The following is a 19,703-nucleotide window of genomic DNA, read 5'->3' as shown; positions in this document are numbered from 1 at the left end:
TATATATATATATATAGATTTTCAAATAAATAATAATCCTCTTTCTTTCTTTGCAAAATCAAGGACTGGAAAAAGGAAAATAAAAATATTGTCTATCATCGTACAAAATTGTCGAGCTGAAAAATATGGCGGATTTTATTGTATTATAGCTTACCTCCGCCCTGAGCTTTTTTATTTCCGATGCAAGCTCCTCGCATTGTTGTGTGTACTGCCACTTAGCCGTTTTCTCACTTTCCACGATCTGCAACAGGTGCAGATGCTTTTGCTCGAGTTCTTCCTTTTGCTGCAGCAATTTGTTGAAACTGAAATCAATGTACGAAAATAAATGGATTTTTGAATGACAAAAGGGGAAAAAAAGAAGGAAAGATCGATTGGAAAATAAAAATGGAACGAAATATATTCAACAATTAATTTGAATGTCAGTGTGTTGTTTGTGTAAAATAATATTACTTTTTTTCTTTTTCTTTTTTTTTTTTTGTTTGTGTTGAAATAAATTGTAAAATGTAATATGAAACGCGAGATCGATATTTTTTTTTTTGTTTTTTAATCTAAATTACCAATACAGTAATAATAAATGTTTTTAATTCGTAGTATTGAGTTGATCGGTGTGCTTACACGTGTGTAAGAATTTTTAATAATAATAAAAAAGAAAAGAAATACAATATTTAAAATTAAAATTCAAAGTAAAATTTAAATATCAAATATTAAAAGCGTTGCGATTAAACTCAAACCAAGCACTGATATAAAATATTGAACATTAAAATTACGATGAAAAATATTAATGCCGTTTAATCGGATATAAAATAGATTAAAAATTCGAATGGAATTATAAAATTGTATTATCAATTGTTTACTTATATATATAATATTAAAATTGTATTATAAAAAAGTAAGATAAAAATTGTCGAACGTTATTTATCGATTAACTCAATATGAAATTATTCATTAAAAACATTATTAATTTAATTTAATGCAATACAATATTTACAAAAGTTTAATTAAATTTCGTATGATTAATATGAAATAAAAAAAAAATCATCGAATCGTAATTATTAAAAACAACGCGTAAAGAGTGAATGTTCTTAATTGAAGGATCAAAAAGAAATGAGAAGAAATATATGTGAAAATTGTACTCATTCATTTAGAAATGAGACAAAAGTTTGTAAAAAGGGCATTCGTGGGAATGGGCGAAATAGGAAACGTCATTCAAAGATTTTTTTATGAGCCTTTAGAAGGAACTTTTGCAAAAGAGAAGCTTCTTTGAAAAAAACTTTAAGCATTTTTCTCCATTCGCTGCGACACACGATGGTAAAGTTTTAAAAAAAAAGGAAAAAGAAGAACAAGAGAAGAGAAAAAAAAAGAAAAAGGAACGACAAAAAACTATTTTACGTTTATATATATATATATATATATATATGTATAAATATAGATATAAATATTTCGTAGTATGGGTAAAGCAAGGAAAAACAGACTCCCAGTGAAAATACGGTTACGGTTTTCGAGCTTTACCTACTTGTATACAATACGCTATATGCACTTAACTGTTATTTTCTCTTTGCAACGACTTTCTGAGAAGAAAAAAAAAAAAAAAAGAAAAAGGACACTGAAATTTCGGTCTAACCAAAAAAAAAAAGTGAACCTTACCACAGAATTTCTCCGGAATATTTCCAAGCGTTTATGGTTATTCATGGTTATTAAAATGACGCTATCTTAAAGTTACTTAAAATAACTATTACCATAATTGTAACCATAAGTAAAAAGCTTTCATACTTAATTTCATCGAAAATCTTCAACGCGTTCTAAAACATTTATATTATTATTTCTCTTCCTTAATTTCTTGGATTAATAAAATTAGAATGTTTCAACTTATACATTCGAATAATTGGAATTAAAATTCTAATAAGCCTTGATGTTAATAAAAGACATATTCGTAGATACGTCATTATCTTTTTTTTTTTTTTTGTCGTGATAATAAAATTACTTTACTTTGACGTCATTTTATAATCGACATAAAAATACTTTTTAGAACCTATCTTTATTCATATTTATATATTATTCTCTTATCTATTCGTTCGTAATTCAATTTTGTCTAATTGTAAGAAAAAATTCTTTGTCGCGTTGCTTTTTAGAAAACGTTAACTGTAACAAGCATGATAACAATGTTCAAAGGGGTATCATCATCACATGCATTGCTATTACTCGATTCGCAATATCAATTTTCTAGGTGAATGAATTTCATATTTGAATGCCCTATAGCAATTGTCATCTGCTCAATACGAACCGCGACGAGATCGCTATAAATGTCGTTTATCCAATACATATATGCATGCGTGCAATCATACATACATATATACGTGCAAACATACATCCGAATTGGTAACAGAACGACAGTGATATTATATTATACATATTTATCTTTATTTTCTGTTTTTTTTCTTTTTATTGTTGTGTAAATTTGAAACTCCTACACATTTTTTTTTTATTCTACAAAATTATTAATTAATTAAAAAGCGAGTATATATAAAAGTAAAGTGCATTCGAAGTGGTTGCTTTTTAATAACATAAACCGAAACGTTGCTACGAAAATTGAGTAATTTATTTTTCTTCTTTTAGTAATAAAACTATAGGACTAACTTAAATTTAGTTATAAAAAGAACATTTTTCTTTTGTGTTCTTGTGTAAAATTTTTTAAAGAGAGAAAGAGAGGAAGAAATGTTTACTGAATCAACCTCGGGAAAACTGATTATCGAGAATCAAATTTAAAGTTTCGAATTTGTACCGATGTTTGCTCGGGAAGAAGTTCTCAAAGAGAACTTGTAAACTTTATCAATCCATAGAATTCTAAAAAATTATAAAATTATAAAAATTTATATAGAAGATCTAAAAAGATATTTAAAGGATATAATTTACAAATATACAGTATTTTCATAAGTTTAATATTACAAATTAACCAGAGACAAATAATCCAAATTCGAATATTGAGAAATGCATTTACCATAAATTAAATACAATACCAAATATAATATAATAAATAAATGAATGATTATTATATATTATAAACTGATTTGAAGAGTTTACACATATCTTAAACAATATGGAAAATATTTAATTGCATAACAATTAAACGCGAATTTATATTGTTTCCTATATTGAAACAATCTCGAATTATTATTTCAATTAATAAGAAATAAAATAATTATTAATACCAGGTGATGTATGATATATCCTAGTATTTATATATTGTATTACTATTTATTTATTATATTATATTTATGTTTTAAAAGATAAAGTTAAATCAGATAGGAGAAATATATTGACCACATCAAAAGAACCACTGTTTTAGTTAGATCAAAAGGAAAGATTTGAAAATTAAGTATTGCCCGCAGTAACTGTCATGTTCGGCTTACCACTACAATGTTACAGATTTCGGACAACTGTATTACTAAGCTTAGTTTAGAAGCGGGTCAGATGGTAAATGAGAGAAAGGCAGAAGTTTCCTCGCCAAAATTGCACTATATGTACTTCGTCCTATTTACTTACTTGCTAGTCTAATATCAAACTATATATATGCCTGATGAATATTTTAAATTTAAACTTAACTCAAATATTCTACTATGCATTCACGCGAATATTTTATTAATCGTAGAAGTAGTTTATCGATAACGCGAATGTCTATCATTTATAATAATTATTATTTCATCAAAATCTATTACTTATTATATCTTGTCTATTATCTTACATATTTTTTTATGATAATATAAATTAATATAATTACAAAGATATATTTAACCCTTCTGATCGAACTTTCTTTTTAAAATAAATTCTTTGTACCCCCGAGATATTTTTTCAAGATTTAATTTTAAATAACTCACACCGTGTATGCAAGTTGCACGATTAAGATGCTTAGAAAACTTTGAAAGATGTAAATTAACTCCATATGTTTGATTTTATCTCTTTCTCTTTCCTTATTCGTCTATATATCTTGAAATGAAATCTACCAATTATTGCCAGATTATATTAGTAGTTTAGAATTTCGGAAATTATTCGGATCTCTCTCGAAGGAATTCATAAAGTCTTGAATTTCGAGATAGAAAGTCGTAACCATACTGTGTGAGTTTTGAAAGAGGAATCACAAGGGTTGGTATGGAAATAGATGTGAAGATGTTAGTGAAAAAGAGAAGAACTTCTCTCTCTCTCTCATACACACACACACACACACACACACACGCTTCCTCTTATTTTATCTTTTTATCTATCTCTTTCATTCTTATCGGAAAGTTCAAGTTTGAAATCCCGTAAGGAATAATATTCTATACGTTTCTTATACGATATGTAGATGATGTAGAAAATTTATGAAGTTACACGAATATCTATCTATCTATCTATTTATGGGTATTATCGAAACTTGTTATAAAGTGAGAAAAGAATATATTAATAAATAAGATAAGCTTGCACATGTCTACAAAACATAACCGGCTCCAAGTGATAGGTGAATAGCCTATTTTTTTACATTTTCAAATTTCTCACACAAAATATACGAGTTGAGAAGAGAAAAAAATTTTCTCGATTTAATTGAATTTCGCGATAAGCGAACATTTTTCATGAATTCCATATAACGAAAGAAATAGTATGCGTATTTTTATTAGCACACGAAACAAGAATCGAATAGTTTTCTTATTATTTCTACTACGAACAAAAATATAATGAAGAAAGAAAATAAAAAAAAAAAAATAAAAAAAGGATAGATAAAAATTCATAATAAATATTAGAAGAGACGTATAAAGGAATAAAAGAAAAATTCTTTTGTAATTTATTAGAGTACTCGTGTTATAATAATATTCTCATCGAATTATTATATCTTACCAACACAACATTAATGTATTGAAGATTAAAAAATTTAAATCCTTTTAAAAAGAAAAAAAAAGATAACATAAGTATATAACTATACGTTCACACGTGTGACAAAAGAATAATAAAATTTAAAAAAATAAAAAAATAAAAAACACACTATACGCAAAGGAAAAATACTTTTCTAATTTATTAGAGTAGAGTTATATTCTATAATACTTTTTGTATTGAGTTATTACGTTGTACGAATGTCCAAGTATTAGAGATTAAAAATTCCTATCCTATGTACAATGAAAAGGAAAAAGATACGCAGATATATACCAAACAAACGTATATGTATTTCAATATCTGTGTATGTGTGTGTATGTAATAAGCCAAGGGCGATCAAAAAACTGGTGCAGTTAGTTGGTTGTGTTAGTACAAATTGGAAAAAGCTATTCCGTTTAATTCAGACTGATATAACAAAATAACTATTAGTATTATTATTTTCATTATTATACGCGAAGAGGGGGAGGGAGTATAAAATAATAGATTATAGAATAAGTATAAACCCTTTTGCATAAATGTATGTATACCGAAAAAGAAAAAAGGTGAAAAAAGAGATAGAAAAGAGATTTAAGTATTAATATAGAAGTACGAAAGATAATTTACCCTCGTGTCTCGTAATTTATTTTATTTGTGGAATGAAAGTAAAATATAAAAAATAGAGATAACAAAAGTGAGTGAATATTTATATTAGTTTTGATTCATTGACAAAAGATGAAAATGTCGCCTTTATATACTTGGAAATTCATTTTCATTTGGTACTTGGATTTTAAAATGTAAAAGTATTATATATTATGTATTACGTGTAAACTTTAAATTGAATCGATGTTCATTCGTTGTGATACGTGAATGTATATCATTTTTATAGAATGCATATTACATATTTATGCATAATTCATTCATCAATATTCTTTTCTTTTTATTTATTTGCTTATCTTGTTATTTATTTGCAAAATATTACAAAACCCAAAAATCTGTTTAATATGTAAATACAACAAATTTAAGCATACATATTGGAATAGTAATATATTTGCACGAAAAATATAATAATCCTATATAATATATTTATAAATAAACCAACAAATTTAAACTACGGAGAAAAATATGATCAAATAATATGATATATAGATAATATAAAAGAAAAAACAAAATACAAATAATTATAAAACATATTAAACAAAAGAAAAAAAAACGATTTATCTTATAATTCATCTACGTGTTAACATCCTATAAACCTGAATAAACATCTGATAATTCTCAAAATGGTTCAACCTAATTTAATAGATTATACTAAAGCCTGTGTAAGTGAGATAACCAGAAAAAATCTCTCTCTCCCTCTCTCTCTCTCTCTCTAGTGAATATTTATTTAAATTATAGGATTTTCATGAGGAAGAAAAATAAAAAGAGTGAAAGTGAGTGAGTGTGTGTGTGTGWGAGAGAGAGAGAGAGAAAATCGATCGTGATCTTCAAGAGTTAGTGCATCGAAAATAGTTTAAGCACCTGATCGGATAAATAGTATATACTCGTGTGTTTGCAGACAGGGAAAATGGTAAAAGGTCTCTACTTGAGTCTATTGTATTCCTGATGCAATAGCTTAGTAAATAGACATGTGAGAAAACAAATCTCTCGTCATCGTCTAGACTACTTGTTACACAAACGAATAACAGATAAAACTACTCGTACGTTATGATCATCTTGTTAAAAATATATCTCTTTTCTTTAATATATATACTCGTATAATTTGGTAAGAAAAAAATTGTTCAAACCTTTTTTAATATTTTATTTCTGTACGACTGCGTGTTCCCCGATATAATTGACAAATTTAGTAATTTCAAATTCGTTCGAAATTTATAAAAAGATTTTGATCGAACATCTAATCAAACCACTCTCTATCTGACTAATTTATTATTCCAAGTTGAATTTATTTGACGTTCATTTTTAAACATGCAACTTGTTGCCGATTCGAAAAATAATCGGATATTTTTTCAATTAAATATTAATAAAATTTTCAATTTATTATTATGTACGACGTGTAAAGATTAACGTAATAGATCGAGTAAACGATTAACCATAATTTATTTCTATTACCCCTTTTTTTTTTTTTTTTTTTTTTTTTAACAATTTCTGTGTAAAATACGAATGAAGAAGGGGGTAAAAAAAGAAAATAAAAGAAAATGCAATTAACTGTAACACGGTACTTTGAAATTTAACTGTGGTAAATCAAGGGGGAAAAAAAAAACAAACAAACCTTTACCAAGGATTACAACATACAATCTCGTAGTCAGACGTTTAGTGATTTACGAATCAACCGGGTAGCAGATTTCCATAATTTATTCCCATTCCCTTTTAATGATTCTCATTTAGAATTCTGCCGTCATATACGATATCCCCAGTGATTCTGTTACCTGGCTTCTTGTATAGCATCGATCCACTGTTTGCAGTCCGTTTCTGTACCCGCTTTCAACTCGTATTTTCGTTGATTTTCCCTTCTGTACGTTATCGCAAAACAGTGCTGTAAAGAGAAAAGAAGAAAAACATAAATTAATATTTTTCATGGATTTTCTATTTTTCTCTTATATCGAATATCGTTAATTAAAATATTAAACTACTGTGACAATGAATTTTTGTTTCAAATATAATTATATAATTACTATATATTCAAATATAATATTATATTTTTTCTATTTTATATTTCTTTCTTTTTCTTTTCCTTTTTCTTTCTCTCGTTTATTTTCAGTACAATATAAAGTCAAAACCGGATTATAAAGAAACGTAAAGTATTCATCTCTGATTTTTCTCCCCGCACAAAGATTTCTCTATTTCTCTCTTTACCTTTACCTTTATCTTTATTTCTCTTTCTCTTTCATACTGATGTAATTAACTCATTATCCGTAACACGGTGTGATAATTAATGAAGCATAATTAACTAAGCATACCTTGCGGTCAACCGTCCTAAGCGAACATTTTCCATTTATTTCAAAGCAGTATACCTCGTTCATTATTATTAACCTGACCATGTACCATACATTATCGTGTACCTAATAGCGTATCGAAATACAAGGATACAAAGGTACCAGTCGACAAACAAACGAAGGTTATTTCACCAACTTGATAACGATCCTATACTTTGAATTAATATATTTCACTTTTAATGCGATCGTTTGATGATTTAATGATAAAATATTTCAAAATAAAAGAAAATGTGTGCAGAAAAAAATAGCCATCGACATAGTGACCTATATTATTTCTAAGAAATCCGATTCTAAAACGATTATTGTATTGATTATTCTCGGAATGAAATGTTACACAATGTGTTTCAATTTTTCTTTTTTACATTGACACAAATCCATGGAAAAATGAATCTAAAAAAATACAAGAAAAATGAATAAAGAGAGAATAATGACTGGTATATACATCGATACATCGAGTTTATTAAAAGTTGATTAAACCTTTCATCAAGATATTGTGCTACGAGTTAATCAAGGGAAATTGGCAAAAATTGATTAAATAATGAACCACGTAGTTATCGACGCTTGGTTTTTTTAACTGACGGGTTTGGATTCAACCATCGTTCTATTTTCTGAACGATTTCGTGTAGAAATTTAATCGATTGTTTTAATTGAGAAATTTTCTATTAAATTTAATATAAACGTAAATATTGCAAAATAATTTATTATCCCATTTAAATCAGTCTTCACATTTAGGATTCATTTAAAGAAAACAAAAATACATATTGTACATTTTTATTCAAATTTAAATAAAAATATATATATACGTATATATTACAACGCGAGTAAATAAATTTAATAAAAAATTAGATTTGATTGGTAAAAAATATTAACGTAGAAATTATCGTAATTATTTATCAAGTAAATTTAATAAAAATTTCATTTCCATATCGTACAATCTTGAATACATTAAATACTAATTTTTTAATTATATGTATACACTCTACATTAAGAGATAACATTTTTTTCTTTCTTTCAAAAAAATTATTATTATATCGTAATTTTATAACAACGTATATTTAAACGAATAAATGAAAAATAAAAAGAAATAATAATACGAGAAATTAAATGTTAACGAAGAGAAATATCATTATCAAACATTATTATAAGTTATCGCTGTACTTAGGAAAATTTAATGAGTGAAACTGTATCTACAATCGTACAAGTTCCAGGAGAAGGTATCGTATAAAGTTATGATATTACGGTTACTGTATATAAGCCAACGTTAAGCCAGCAATCCATCACTTTGCTGCCAAGCACATACACATACAAACCTACGTAGTTACCAGTGATATAATCACGAGTGAAACTCTAGACTAGTAAGTCGATTTTCAGTCGATTTGTCATCAAGATTGCCAAAGTAAATGTTAATTGATGAGTAAGTTGAAATAAATAATAAAAAAAAAAAAAACACTAAATTTAAATATAGTAATTCAACAGTATATAATATCATTTACATCGTACTCAAGAATTCAGTTATTATACATATATGTATATATATTATATATTAACCGAGGGTAAACTTACAAGAAATGTGAGATTTGCCAGAGGGGAATTCGTTTAGAAACACAAAGGAAAGCACAGCTATGAACTGGAAATTGCATTCAATCCTACACCACCAAGCATTGCATTTCAACAATCCATAAATCTTACGTTTTCTTCTTTTCTTTTTTTCTTCAAAAACCATAATTGCGAGGGAGTATAATAATAATGGATGCATTTTCGAATATAATGTGAACTAATATTTGATTTGAAAATATATTATTCATAATATTATCGTGTTATTAATTTAAATATATAAACAATTACACGAAATGACTTTTCGATAATCTCTCTCTCTCTCTCTCTCTCTCTCTCTCGTTTGAGCAAATCTAATACTCGCTTTGAGAAGGAAGATTATAATATTAACTAGAGACAATAATATCCATTAAACCATAATTCAAGCCCTTTCAGAAAGTACAAAGTATATCTCTTCCTATTATCCTTAAACGATGCAATATTACCAAGCTTACTCTTGATTAGTACAAGTTTGGTTTCTCTGCTTAGTAAACTTACTTATACCTGTTTGTCGTCGTTTACTTTACCTATCTTTCATTTCATTCTCTTGTCTAAAAGATAGAATATAGTTATGGTAAACGCATAAGAAATAAAATACAAACTTAGTAATATTTTATTTTCGTAATAAAATGATAATTGGACCGTTTATTTTGAAAGTGGTGTAACTTCATTTTCTGTTGTTTCGACAAAATTAAAGGTTTGCATATTAGTTAATTGAAAAATATTCATTAATTATATCAAGTTCAATAATGTTTCTATTAATTTATCGATATGTAATTTGATTACATTCATTACTTTTAGGATTATTTAACTAAAATAATGTATATTTATAGAGACTGCAAATGGACTTACATTTCAAAATTAGACAATTGTAAAAATCGTTTAATTTCAATTTTGAAAAATGAAATATCACTTAAAATATACTTCATATTAATCCAATTTTGTTTACAAATAATGACATGATATAAAATGGATATAAAATTATCTGTTTTTTGATTGCGTTCTTTAGTTTCTTCGTTGAAACGAAATTTTCTCGTTTCATTTCATGTCAAATAAATTTATTATGTTGTTTACATCGTTTTATAATATCATAATATTCCTGTGGTGTATACAGGAAATTCTTTTTTATATTATTTTTTTCTTTTTTTCTATGGAAATTGGACTTACACCACTTTCATAATCAAAGATTATGCAATTTCATTTACCGACCAATTTTAAATAGTACAAAACATAGAAATTTGTTAAGAAATTAAACACGGACTAATTATACATAAAAAAATTTACATTAAATTAAACACGAATTACGTGATATCTCATTTTTTTTCTTTCTTTTTTTTCAAAAATGAATTTACACCACTTTAAAAATATACGCGGTCCAATTAATGAAACTTAACTTAAATGAAACTATTCTAAAGAAAATTGTTTCTTATTGTTAAATTTATACTTAATTTTAATTTATTAACTGATAGTAAAGTAAACTGTGTCCTTTTTGGCATCGATTTACTTGACTAATCCTTTTAATTTTTATCTAAAGAGAAAATACAGTTTAATACTGTATTGGGTGCAGCAGCGCTTTTGGCTCACTTCGAATGACATTAATCTTATATACGTGACCGAAGAGATGAGATAAGGAAACAAAGACGTACCGTTGAGACGTGACCGATAAAATCAACCTACCAAAGAACCGCTGAGAACTTCTTCCTTACGAAGAAAAATGCATCAAAGATTTTCTTATATAAAAGAAGAAGAAAGAAGAATTTTATGCACATATATATATATATATATATCTGTTTTTTTTTATATATTATCTTTCGATTGAAAAATTGACTGTGATTATTTGTTCTTTTACTATTTTTGTTTTTGTTTTCCCCCTTGTNTTTTTTTTTTTTTTTTTTTTTTACTTTTTTATTATAACACTAAACCTACCGACAGTTAATCTAAGTAAATCTATTTTAATATCGTTACGGGTTACATAATCAGGATATTTCATCAAAAATTCAATACTAATAATAATTGAAATATAATTTGATAGATTACAAAGTTAACGTTCGAAGACATTTAATTTAATAAGCGAACAACGTTATCGATGAATTTTAATAAACGTATATCCGGATTAAATGGAAAGAAACCTAATGAAAGGATGAGAAAGAGATTAAAGATTTCTTTAAGAATTATAGTAATCTTTTCAAGTTACGCGCTTACGAAACCTCTTCGAAAAAGATTTACCATTGGATAGATATATATATTCTTTTTTTTGTTCGATTACAATGAAAAATCGACACGAATGATATATCCACTTTCATCGGACTGAGATAATCTTCTTTAAATTTTCAAGTATAAGATCGGTAAATAATACGAATGGATTCTATTATTAAAATAAAATTCATCAATTTTATCTATATTTTTTTTCTTTTTTTAATATCAACTAAACTTCGTATAAATAATTGTAATTAAATTTGATATAAATATATTCAATTAAAATTTCTATCAATATATAAGAAATGATAAGAATTATTCAATTTATTTACGATTAATCTCTGATGACCTAAAATAAATTATTATTTAAATATCAATGAAATTGAATAAATTTTCTCATGAATAAATAAGCGAATTTTATTACTTCAATAACAATTACATGTTAATAATTAATACGTTACAAGCATTGCAATCAAATGTCGTAGGTATTGTACCACGTGTAATAATTTATCAAATTAAAATGACTTTCGTGATATTTGATAATTATCAAATTACGATTGAAATAACTCATTGAAATTTTGTTTTATATAATATTGACTAATAATTGATAGAACGGAGACTACATATTTATAGTTTTTTCTCTTTTAATATTTTGAAAAGATATCAAAACCAGAAATCTTATAAATACCTAATTAAGTAAAACTTCACTATTGTATTCGAACGTTCTATTATTCAAACGTTACATTATCCCCCAGATGTCTTATTATTCCAACTACGTATCTTGTTATAAAACATTCTATATTCTTTCTTCATTGGTGAATATAATTTTATATATTCTGGATAATATTTTTGTTTATGCCACACACTCACACATATAACGAAGAAAATAATATTTCTTCGTAAATAATATCGCGTAATGCTGATATTTAAATATTTTGTTCATAATTTATATCGTAGTCTAAGTGTTAAACGTAAAATAAGATTGAATTTTAAATCATTTGGCATTTAAAAATACAAGCGAATAGGGTAAATCAAAATATAATCATTTCTTCGTAATAATTATAAAAATTAAACGATATATCTCGGAATTAAATAAATGCAATGGAAATTATACCCATGTATATATATATATACATATATATATACATATATATATATATATTTTATACGTATAAGTAATCGATATCGTAGCAAAATCAAAAGAGAAGTAAAATTATTACGAACACGTATACTGCAGGAGAATAAAAAAAAGAGATCGTGCTTGAATATGATTCATATGGAATGAGGCACCTGATATGTACGTAGCTAAACGAGTGTAAAAACGAAATAAAAAATTAATACATTTCGTAGAAAGGTTTAATCCATAGGAGAGGAAATATCTTATCGAAATTAGATATTTCGAGATACATGGTGTCCCAATTATTTAACATTTTATTCCTATTTTTACTCATACAATATTCTGATAAAATTGAACAGAAAATAACTGGGACACCCTGTAGATACTGGTAGTAAGATACTAACTTCAAATGGCATACGTATTTATACAGTTACATTACCGTGTATGTGTATCTGTCTGTGTTGAACTTTATCGACGAGTCAAAGAAAATTCGGATATATTTCAACGATAAATACTTAACAAGGGGTAAAAAGAGAAAAAGAAAAAGATCATTTATCCTTTCTCCCAGGATACGTATTTTCCTTTCTTTTTCTTTTTCTTTTTCTTTTTCCTTCCTTTACTTTTTTTTATCTGAACTTTTTCCATTTCTTTTTTTTTTTTTTATGATAGAGAGAAAGAAAGAAAATATAACGGAAAGAAAATATGTAAGAAAAAGAGAGAGAGAGAGGGAACATTTTAAAGAGAAAAAAATAATGACGTTGAGAAAAATGCAGGTACGTCTTCGTTTGTTCTCTTTACATTTCGAGAAGAAGAAAAAGATATCTTGAATCGCAGGCTCGATTTCATCCCAGAATAATGAAATATAAAGATGGAAAATGATTTTAAAGAGATATAATAAATGAAAAAGTATAACTCCCTTAAAGGGAGTTACTATCATATCGCGAAACACATGAAATATTTATGTATTTTGTTCGTAATGATGTGCATAAAGATCGAACCGATTTATTTTCAAGCTACAACGATTTATATTTTCAACGGGTTTAATCAAAATGAAAGCTTAACATAGACTTCTCTACGGATTAAATGTTTTTTTTTTCATACAACAATAAACTAAAAATCAAATAGAAAAAAAGATATTTCGAAAAAAGAAAACAATGTTATCGAGAAAAATGAAGTTCTTCCGGGAATTATTAGCCCCGCGCGATCGGATCACAAAATAATATTCTTTATATAACGTAAAGAGAGAGTAAATAATTTTGCAAAAGTTTATTTTCCACCCTCGAACATTTATCAATTAAACAACAAGAAGAAAAAGCGAAATTTTTCACATAGAAAAATAAAAGTTTCTTTATCGAATTATATAAGTTTAATCGGATTAAATAATATAAATGAGAGTTATACTACGAATGGGAATTTAATTTGTCGACTTTTTTTCTGCAACATTTGGAAATAATTTGTATCTTCTTATAAATTGATGAAAAAAGTTCGCGAAAATTCGTTCGATCAATTTTCAACTTTTAAACGATCTATCTTCAATTTTCATTATTCAATAATAATAACAACGCCCAACTAATAACGCAATCGAACGTTATATACGAATAGAGAATATTTTCGAGATAGGAAAATAATGATACTGAGAAAAAATCAAATTACGTCGTATCGCATGATGCTCCATTGAACCAAAAATGTTTGTTCGTTCTAACGAAATGGAAATATAAAAGAACAAAAAAAGAAATAAAGAGAAAGACAGATAGATAGATAGATAGATAGATAGATAAATAAATAAATAAATAAATAAATAGTGAGTGCACTCTAAAAGGGAATTTAACCATCCGATATTTTCAACGAATGAAATTTATCATTTAGCAAAATTTCCAAATAATTATACTCAATTCCCTAATGTACTTGAAGAATAAATCGACCCATTTGAATGATTACAATGAAAGTTCTTATTGTTAACAAAAAGAGAGAGAGAGAGAGAGAGAGAGAGAGATTGTCGATAAAGATAATTTGAGCTTCTTTCAAAATGAAGATAGATAGAGAAAGAGATGTAGTAAATGTGACACTGCATTACTATGTCTTTCTCTCTCTCTCTTTCTCTTTCTCTTTCTCTCTCGTTCTGTTTTTCTCAGCAGGGTAAGCTCCTACGAGAAGCTTATTTTTAGCTCGAAACAGAATCGATTCATCCCTTCTGATGCTATGCTGGTTGCTGCGATGGAACTATGGAGCCCAAAGCCGCCTATATAGATGGCTGCAGAAAATACCAGAGAGAGAGAGAGAGGGTGAGAGGGGAAAAACGAAGGACAGAAAAGGAGAGAGAGAAAGATAGAACCAAACGTAGGGATAGTGTACATATATATAAGTATATAGTATCCCTATATACTTATATATATGTACCTATATGTGTAAATATATATATATGAATGTATATAGGGATATGTCTATATATGTATGTATTTCTGTGAGTGAGTTTGTGTATATAATATTATATAGAGAGCTTATGTTCTTACTGCGCATGTATGCACGTTGGTAGAGCAACAGGCAGGTAATACATAGAATCCAAATGCAACGTTATATTCCAGAGAATTGTATATAGCTACTCCACCAACCACCGACTCTCTTCTCCCTCCTTTTCACATTTTCTCTCTGACTCTCCCTCTCTTCCTCTCTCTCTCTCTCTCTGTCACTCTCTTTTTATCCTGATAATATGCATTCCGGCTTCCGTTTCAAGTCTGTACAACGATGCAACGGTTGTTCCGCTTTCGTTACTATTCTCTAAGGAAAACCCATAGAAAATTCACTATCAGGATTAAATCCCTATGCATTTTCAAAATACGACGCGTTGTAATTACTCTTGCACGAGTTAAAAGAACTTTGTTAAATCTTCTACTAGTTTTTTTTGTTCAATCGTTTGTTTTAACTTTTATTTGTACGGATAGTAGTTTAAATATCACGCTTGAATGGTTTTTTAAATTTTTTCTTTTCATAAGTAATAATTCATTCAAGGTATAACAATTCAACGTGTGTAACAATTATTGAATCTATTTTTTTTTTTTCTTTTTTTTTCTTTTTTGTTGTTGTTCTATACCCATAGGATTTATGTTCGTTGTAATCTTAATACGAGATTAATATAGGATTAATTCGTTTTTTTTTTTATATTTCCTCTCGTTAAATAGAATTTATTTAATATAAAAAAAAAAGGGGCTAATCTTCGAATGTTTGAAGAGATTGTTGGATCTTTACGCGTCGTTACCTTGAATGGATTAGCATCTTCGCTACGACGAACGCGTTAATTATATCTCTTACCATTGATTTATGGAATTCAAGTGAAAGATTGATGGTTTCAACAACGTAGAAAGCCTAACGATAAGGTTTATATATTTCCTAGAAATATTATCGATTTAATTTCAAAATTATACGATACAGATTTAATACCTTTTTCGAATTTTGAATATTAACAAAATCCTTTTATCATTTATCATGGAAAAAAATGCCATTACCTATTGTTATTCATATTTCATATGTCGCACAATAAATACAGATAAATTATTTATAATACATAATCTAATTTTGATTAAACGCGCGTATTTAATGTCAAATAATAATTGTATTAATTTTCTAACCAACAGTTTATTTAGTTCACTGCAATGTATCCTTCATTCTTGCTGTTGAAATAGTTTTAACCTAATGGTATCTCAAAATTGTACGATTACTTCGCAAAGACATGATGTTTAAATATCTGTTAAATACATACGTATAATATAATTCTAATTAGATTTAGATATTCGTCGTAAGTAGGTGGATATAGTATAGTGGAAACATAACTGTTACGTTGTACGTGCTTTTAAAGGAGACTTGTCAGATAATTACCCACATTCCGCTAACTTCCGTTCTACATATATACGTGTAATCAACACATTCATATGCACGGTAAAATACTCTTTTACGCAAACTAATTAACCAAGCAGAAATAATTTTACAGTGGAAGCTTTTTTACGAGTACCTACTCATTTGTAAAATCGTTAAATCAATAAACTTCTATAACTTAGATTATACGCGTAACTTTTAAATGGATCTGTTCTTAAACAAAATGCGATAGAAAATTATTTGACTGTATGTCTAAATATTTCATTTATAGAATATATATATGTACCTGTAACAATATATTACTTACATCAAATAAACTATTAATAAATAAGTTTATTTTTAACGAAAATTTTTATTGAAATGAATGAATTAATCTCTTATAAATATATCATTATAATATTATGAATAAGAGATGATTTTTGTTAGTGACCGACAATCATTCTAAGGATAGTTACTTAAAAAACAAGAATGTCTAGACATTGACACGTTAAACGTGGACTCGGCCTTTTGTCCTAGAAAAGGATTCACCTAAATAACAAGGAGAACGAAGTAGTCATATTTAGAGCTATGTAAAAGGACAAAAGGAAACGTAGATAATCGATATAACTTACAATTATAACGTTCCATGTGTACCTTCACTAACCAATAACTAATATTCGTATAGTCTTCTGAGACAGAACACTATCTATTTAGAACATTCTAACAATGACTACTACTACTACTACTACTACTATTATACAAAACTGTGTTACTTGATTCTTAAATATTTTACTGTTAATTTCCGCCTTTGTTTCCTGGCTAGAAATAAGGGATGAGAATTTTCAATTATTTTGGAAATAAACAATCTTAGATCCACTGTAATAATACTCCCTTATAACAGAGAGATAAAAAAAGAGAGAGAGAGAGAGAAAAAGAAAATACTGTAACATGAACTTTTACTTATTATTTTTTAGCGTTGATTTTTCTTCATTTTCTTATTTATTAAAAACAAGAAATTAGAATATGAAAAAATATTTGAATATTGAAAATATTTTTAGTATGGAAATAATGATACGTTGAGATTATATTTTATTCATGCGATATCAAAAATACGAGATAAAAATTGTCAATTATCTTTGAATATATAGTATCATTGATTTTCTATGATATTAGTTACATGAAAATATAAAAAGTATGTTGTTAGAGTATTTTCATAAGGAAATAATTCTAGGATATTGTTTAAGAAGACGACAGAGCGCGTCAGACTTTGTTGCAACAACAGCTGTTGCAAACCCTAGTATATATATATGTGTGTATGTGTGTGGGTATGTGTATGTTCGTTCATTTTTCACTTCGATCGTTTTTCCAATCTGTTTAACCTTCCCTTTTCTCTCTGTGATACTCGACCTACTGGTAATACTACGACAATTATCTTCTCTCTCTCTCTCTCTCTCTCTCTCTCTCTCTCTCTCTCTCTCTTTTTCTATCTTTTAGCGAACATTTGTTCGATTAAACCTCCACGAAAAGAAAGAGACAAAGAGAAATAGTCAAAGAAAAATAAAAGGAAAAAAAAAAAAAAAAAGAAAAGGATATAAAGAGAAAGAAAATGATCTCTTTGATAGAATCGTTTAAACGCTTCTGGCAGTACCAACGACAACGANTCTTTTAGCGAACATTTGTTCGATTAAACCTCCACGAAAAGAAAGAGACAAAGAGAAATAGTCAAAGAAAAATAAAAGGAAAAAAAAAAAAAAAAGAAAAGAAATATATTCATAATAGAATATGAATTCGTTATCACGGCGAATGTTAATTAAAACGTTTAATCATTGCGTTTGATCTTTATTAACGATTGGTTAGATATCGATACTTTCAATTCGTGCTTATAGGGAAATCGATGAACGGGTTACATACGTACGTTTTGGTACGAGGATTAAAATCGTATTCGCGTCTTCATTCGCAACGAGTGCAATCAATTATTCTCCCTTCCCTAATGACGGTTGACGTAGTTTCGGTAATTAACACGGACGAGTCTATAATAACTGTTGCAATTAATGCAGCTGTTGCAACACGACGACTACGACGATGCCAATGTTACTTCGGTTTAAATATTCCGATCGATAGTGTGGATAATAAAAGCATTTCTTCTATAATATATTTACGTATACATAAATTTACATACATATATATACACACGTATATGTATCTGTGTATAAAATTAAAAAAAAAAAAAAAAAGAAAAGGATATAAAGAGAAAGAAAATGATCTCTTTGATAGAATCGTTTAAACGCTTCTGGCAGTACCAACGACAACGAGTCGCTACAGAAAAGAATGATATCGAAAAAGGATAGAAATACGAGGAGTAATAGGATTTTTCTTTTTTTTTAATTCTTGAAACAACGTCCATTTTCCTTTTTTCTTTTTGAATATCTTTTTCCTTTTTCCATCCCCTTGTCTTTTCTTTTCTTTTCTTTTGCAAACGCAACCCTGACGCACGTGTATATAGTGTTCCTATTTTTTTTTTTTTTTTTTTAATTTTATACACAGATACATATACGTGTGTATATATATGTATGTAAATTTATGTATACGTAAATATATTATAGAAGAAATGCTTTTATTATCCACACTATCGATCGGAATATTTAAACCGAAGTAACATTGGCATCGTCGTAGTCGTCGTGTTGCAACAGCTGCATTAATTGCAACAGTTATTATAGACTCGTCCGTGTTAATTACCGAAACTACGTCAACCGTCATTAGGGAAGGGAGAATAATTGATTGCACTCGTTGCGAATGAAGACGCGAATACGATTTTAATCCTCGTACCAAAACGTACGTATGTAACCCGTTCATCGATTTCCCTATAAGCACGAATTGAAAGTATCGATATCTAACCAATCGTTAATAAAGATCAAACGCAATGATTAAACGTTTTAATTAACATTCGCCGTGATAACGAATTCATATTCTATTATGAATATATTTCTTTTCTTTTTTTTTTTTTTTTCCTTTTATTTTTCTTTGACTATTTCTCTTTGTCTCTTTCTTTTCGTGGAGGTTTAATCGAACAAATGTTCGCTAAAAGA

The 19,703-nt window shown here is 27.3% G+C and overlaps 1 protein-coding gene across 1 annotated transcript in view; it reads right to left on the bottom strand.

Annotated features, from left to right (window-relative positions):
* LOC106791592 (ras-specific guanine nucleotide-releasing factor 2-like) overlaps positions 1 to 19,703 on the bottom strand; it is a 50,900-nt gene that overhangs the window by 13,549 nt on the left and 17,648 nt on the right. Inside the window, exons 5-6 of the mRNA XM_014757316.1 lie at positions 7,299 to 7,405; positions 155 to 302 (exon numbers count right to left, since the gene is read on the bottom strand). Of these exons, the coding sequence (XP_014612802.1) occupies positions 155 to 302; positions 7,299 to 7,405 (255 nt within the window). The remainder of the gene's footprint in view (positions 1 to 154; positions 303 to 7,298; positions 7,406 to 19,703) is intronic.

The sequence above is a fragment of the Polistes canadensis genome, unplaced genomic scaffold (genome assembly GCF_001313835.1).
Source record: "Polistes canadensis isolate GaletaPanama2010 unplaced genomic scaffold, ASM131383v1 scaffold_322, whole genome shotgun sequence".
Classification (NCBI taxonomy): domain Eukaryota; kingdom Metazoa; phylum Arthropoda; class Insecta; order Hymenoptera; family Vespidae; genus Polistes; species Polistes canadensis.
Note: the sequence above shows the minus strand (reverse complement) of the source record. Positions and strands in the feature narration are given on the sequence as shown.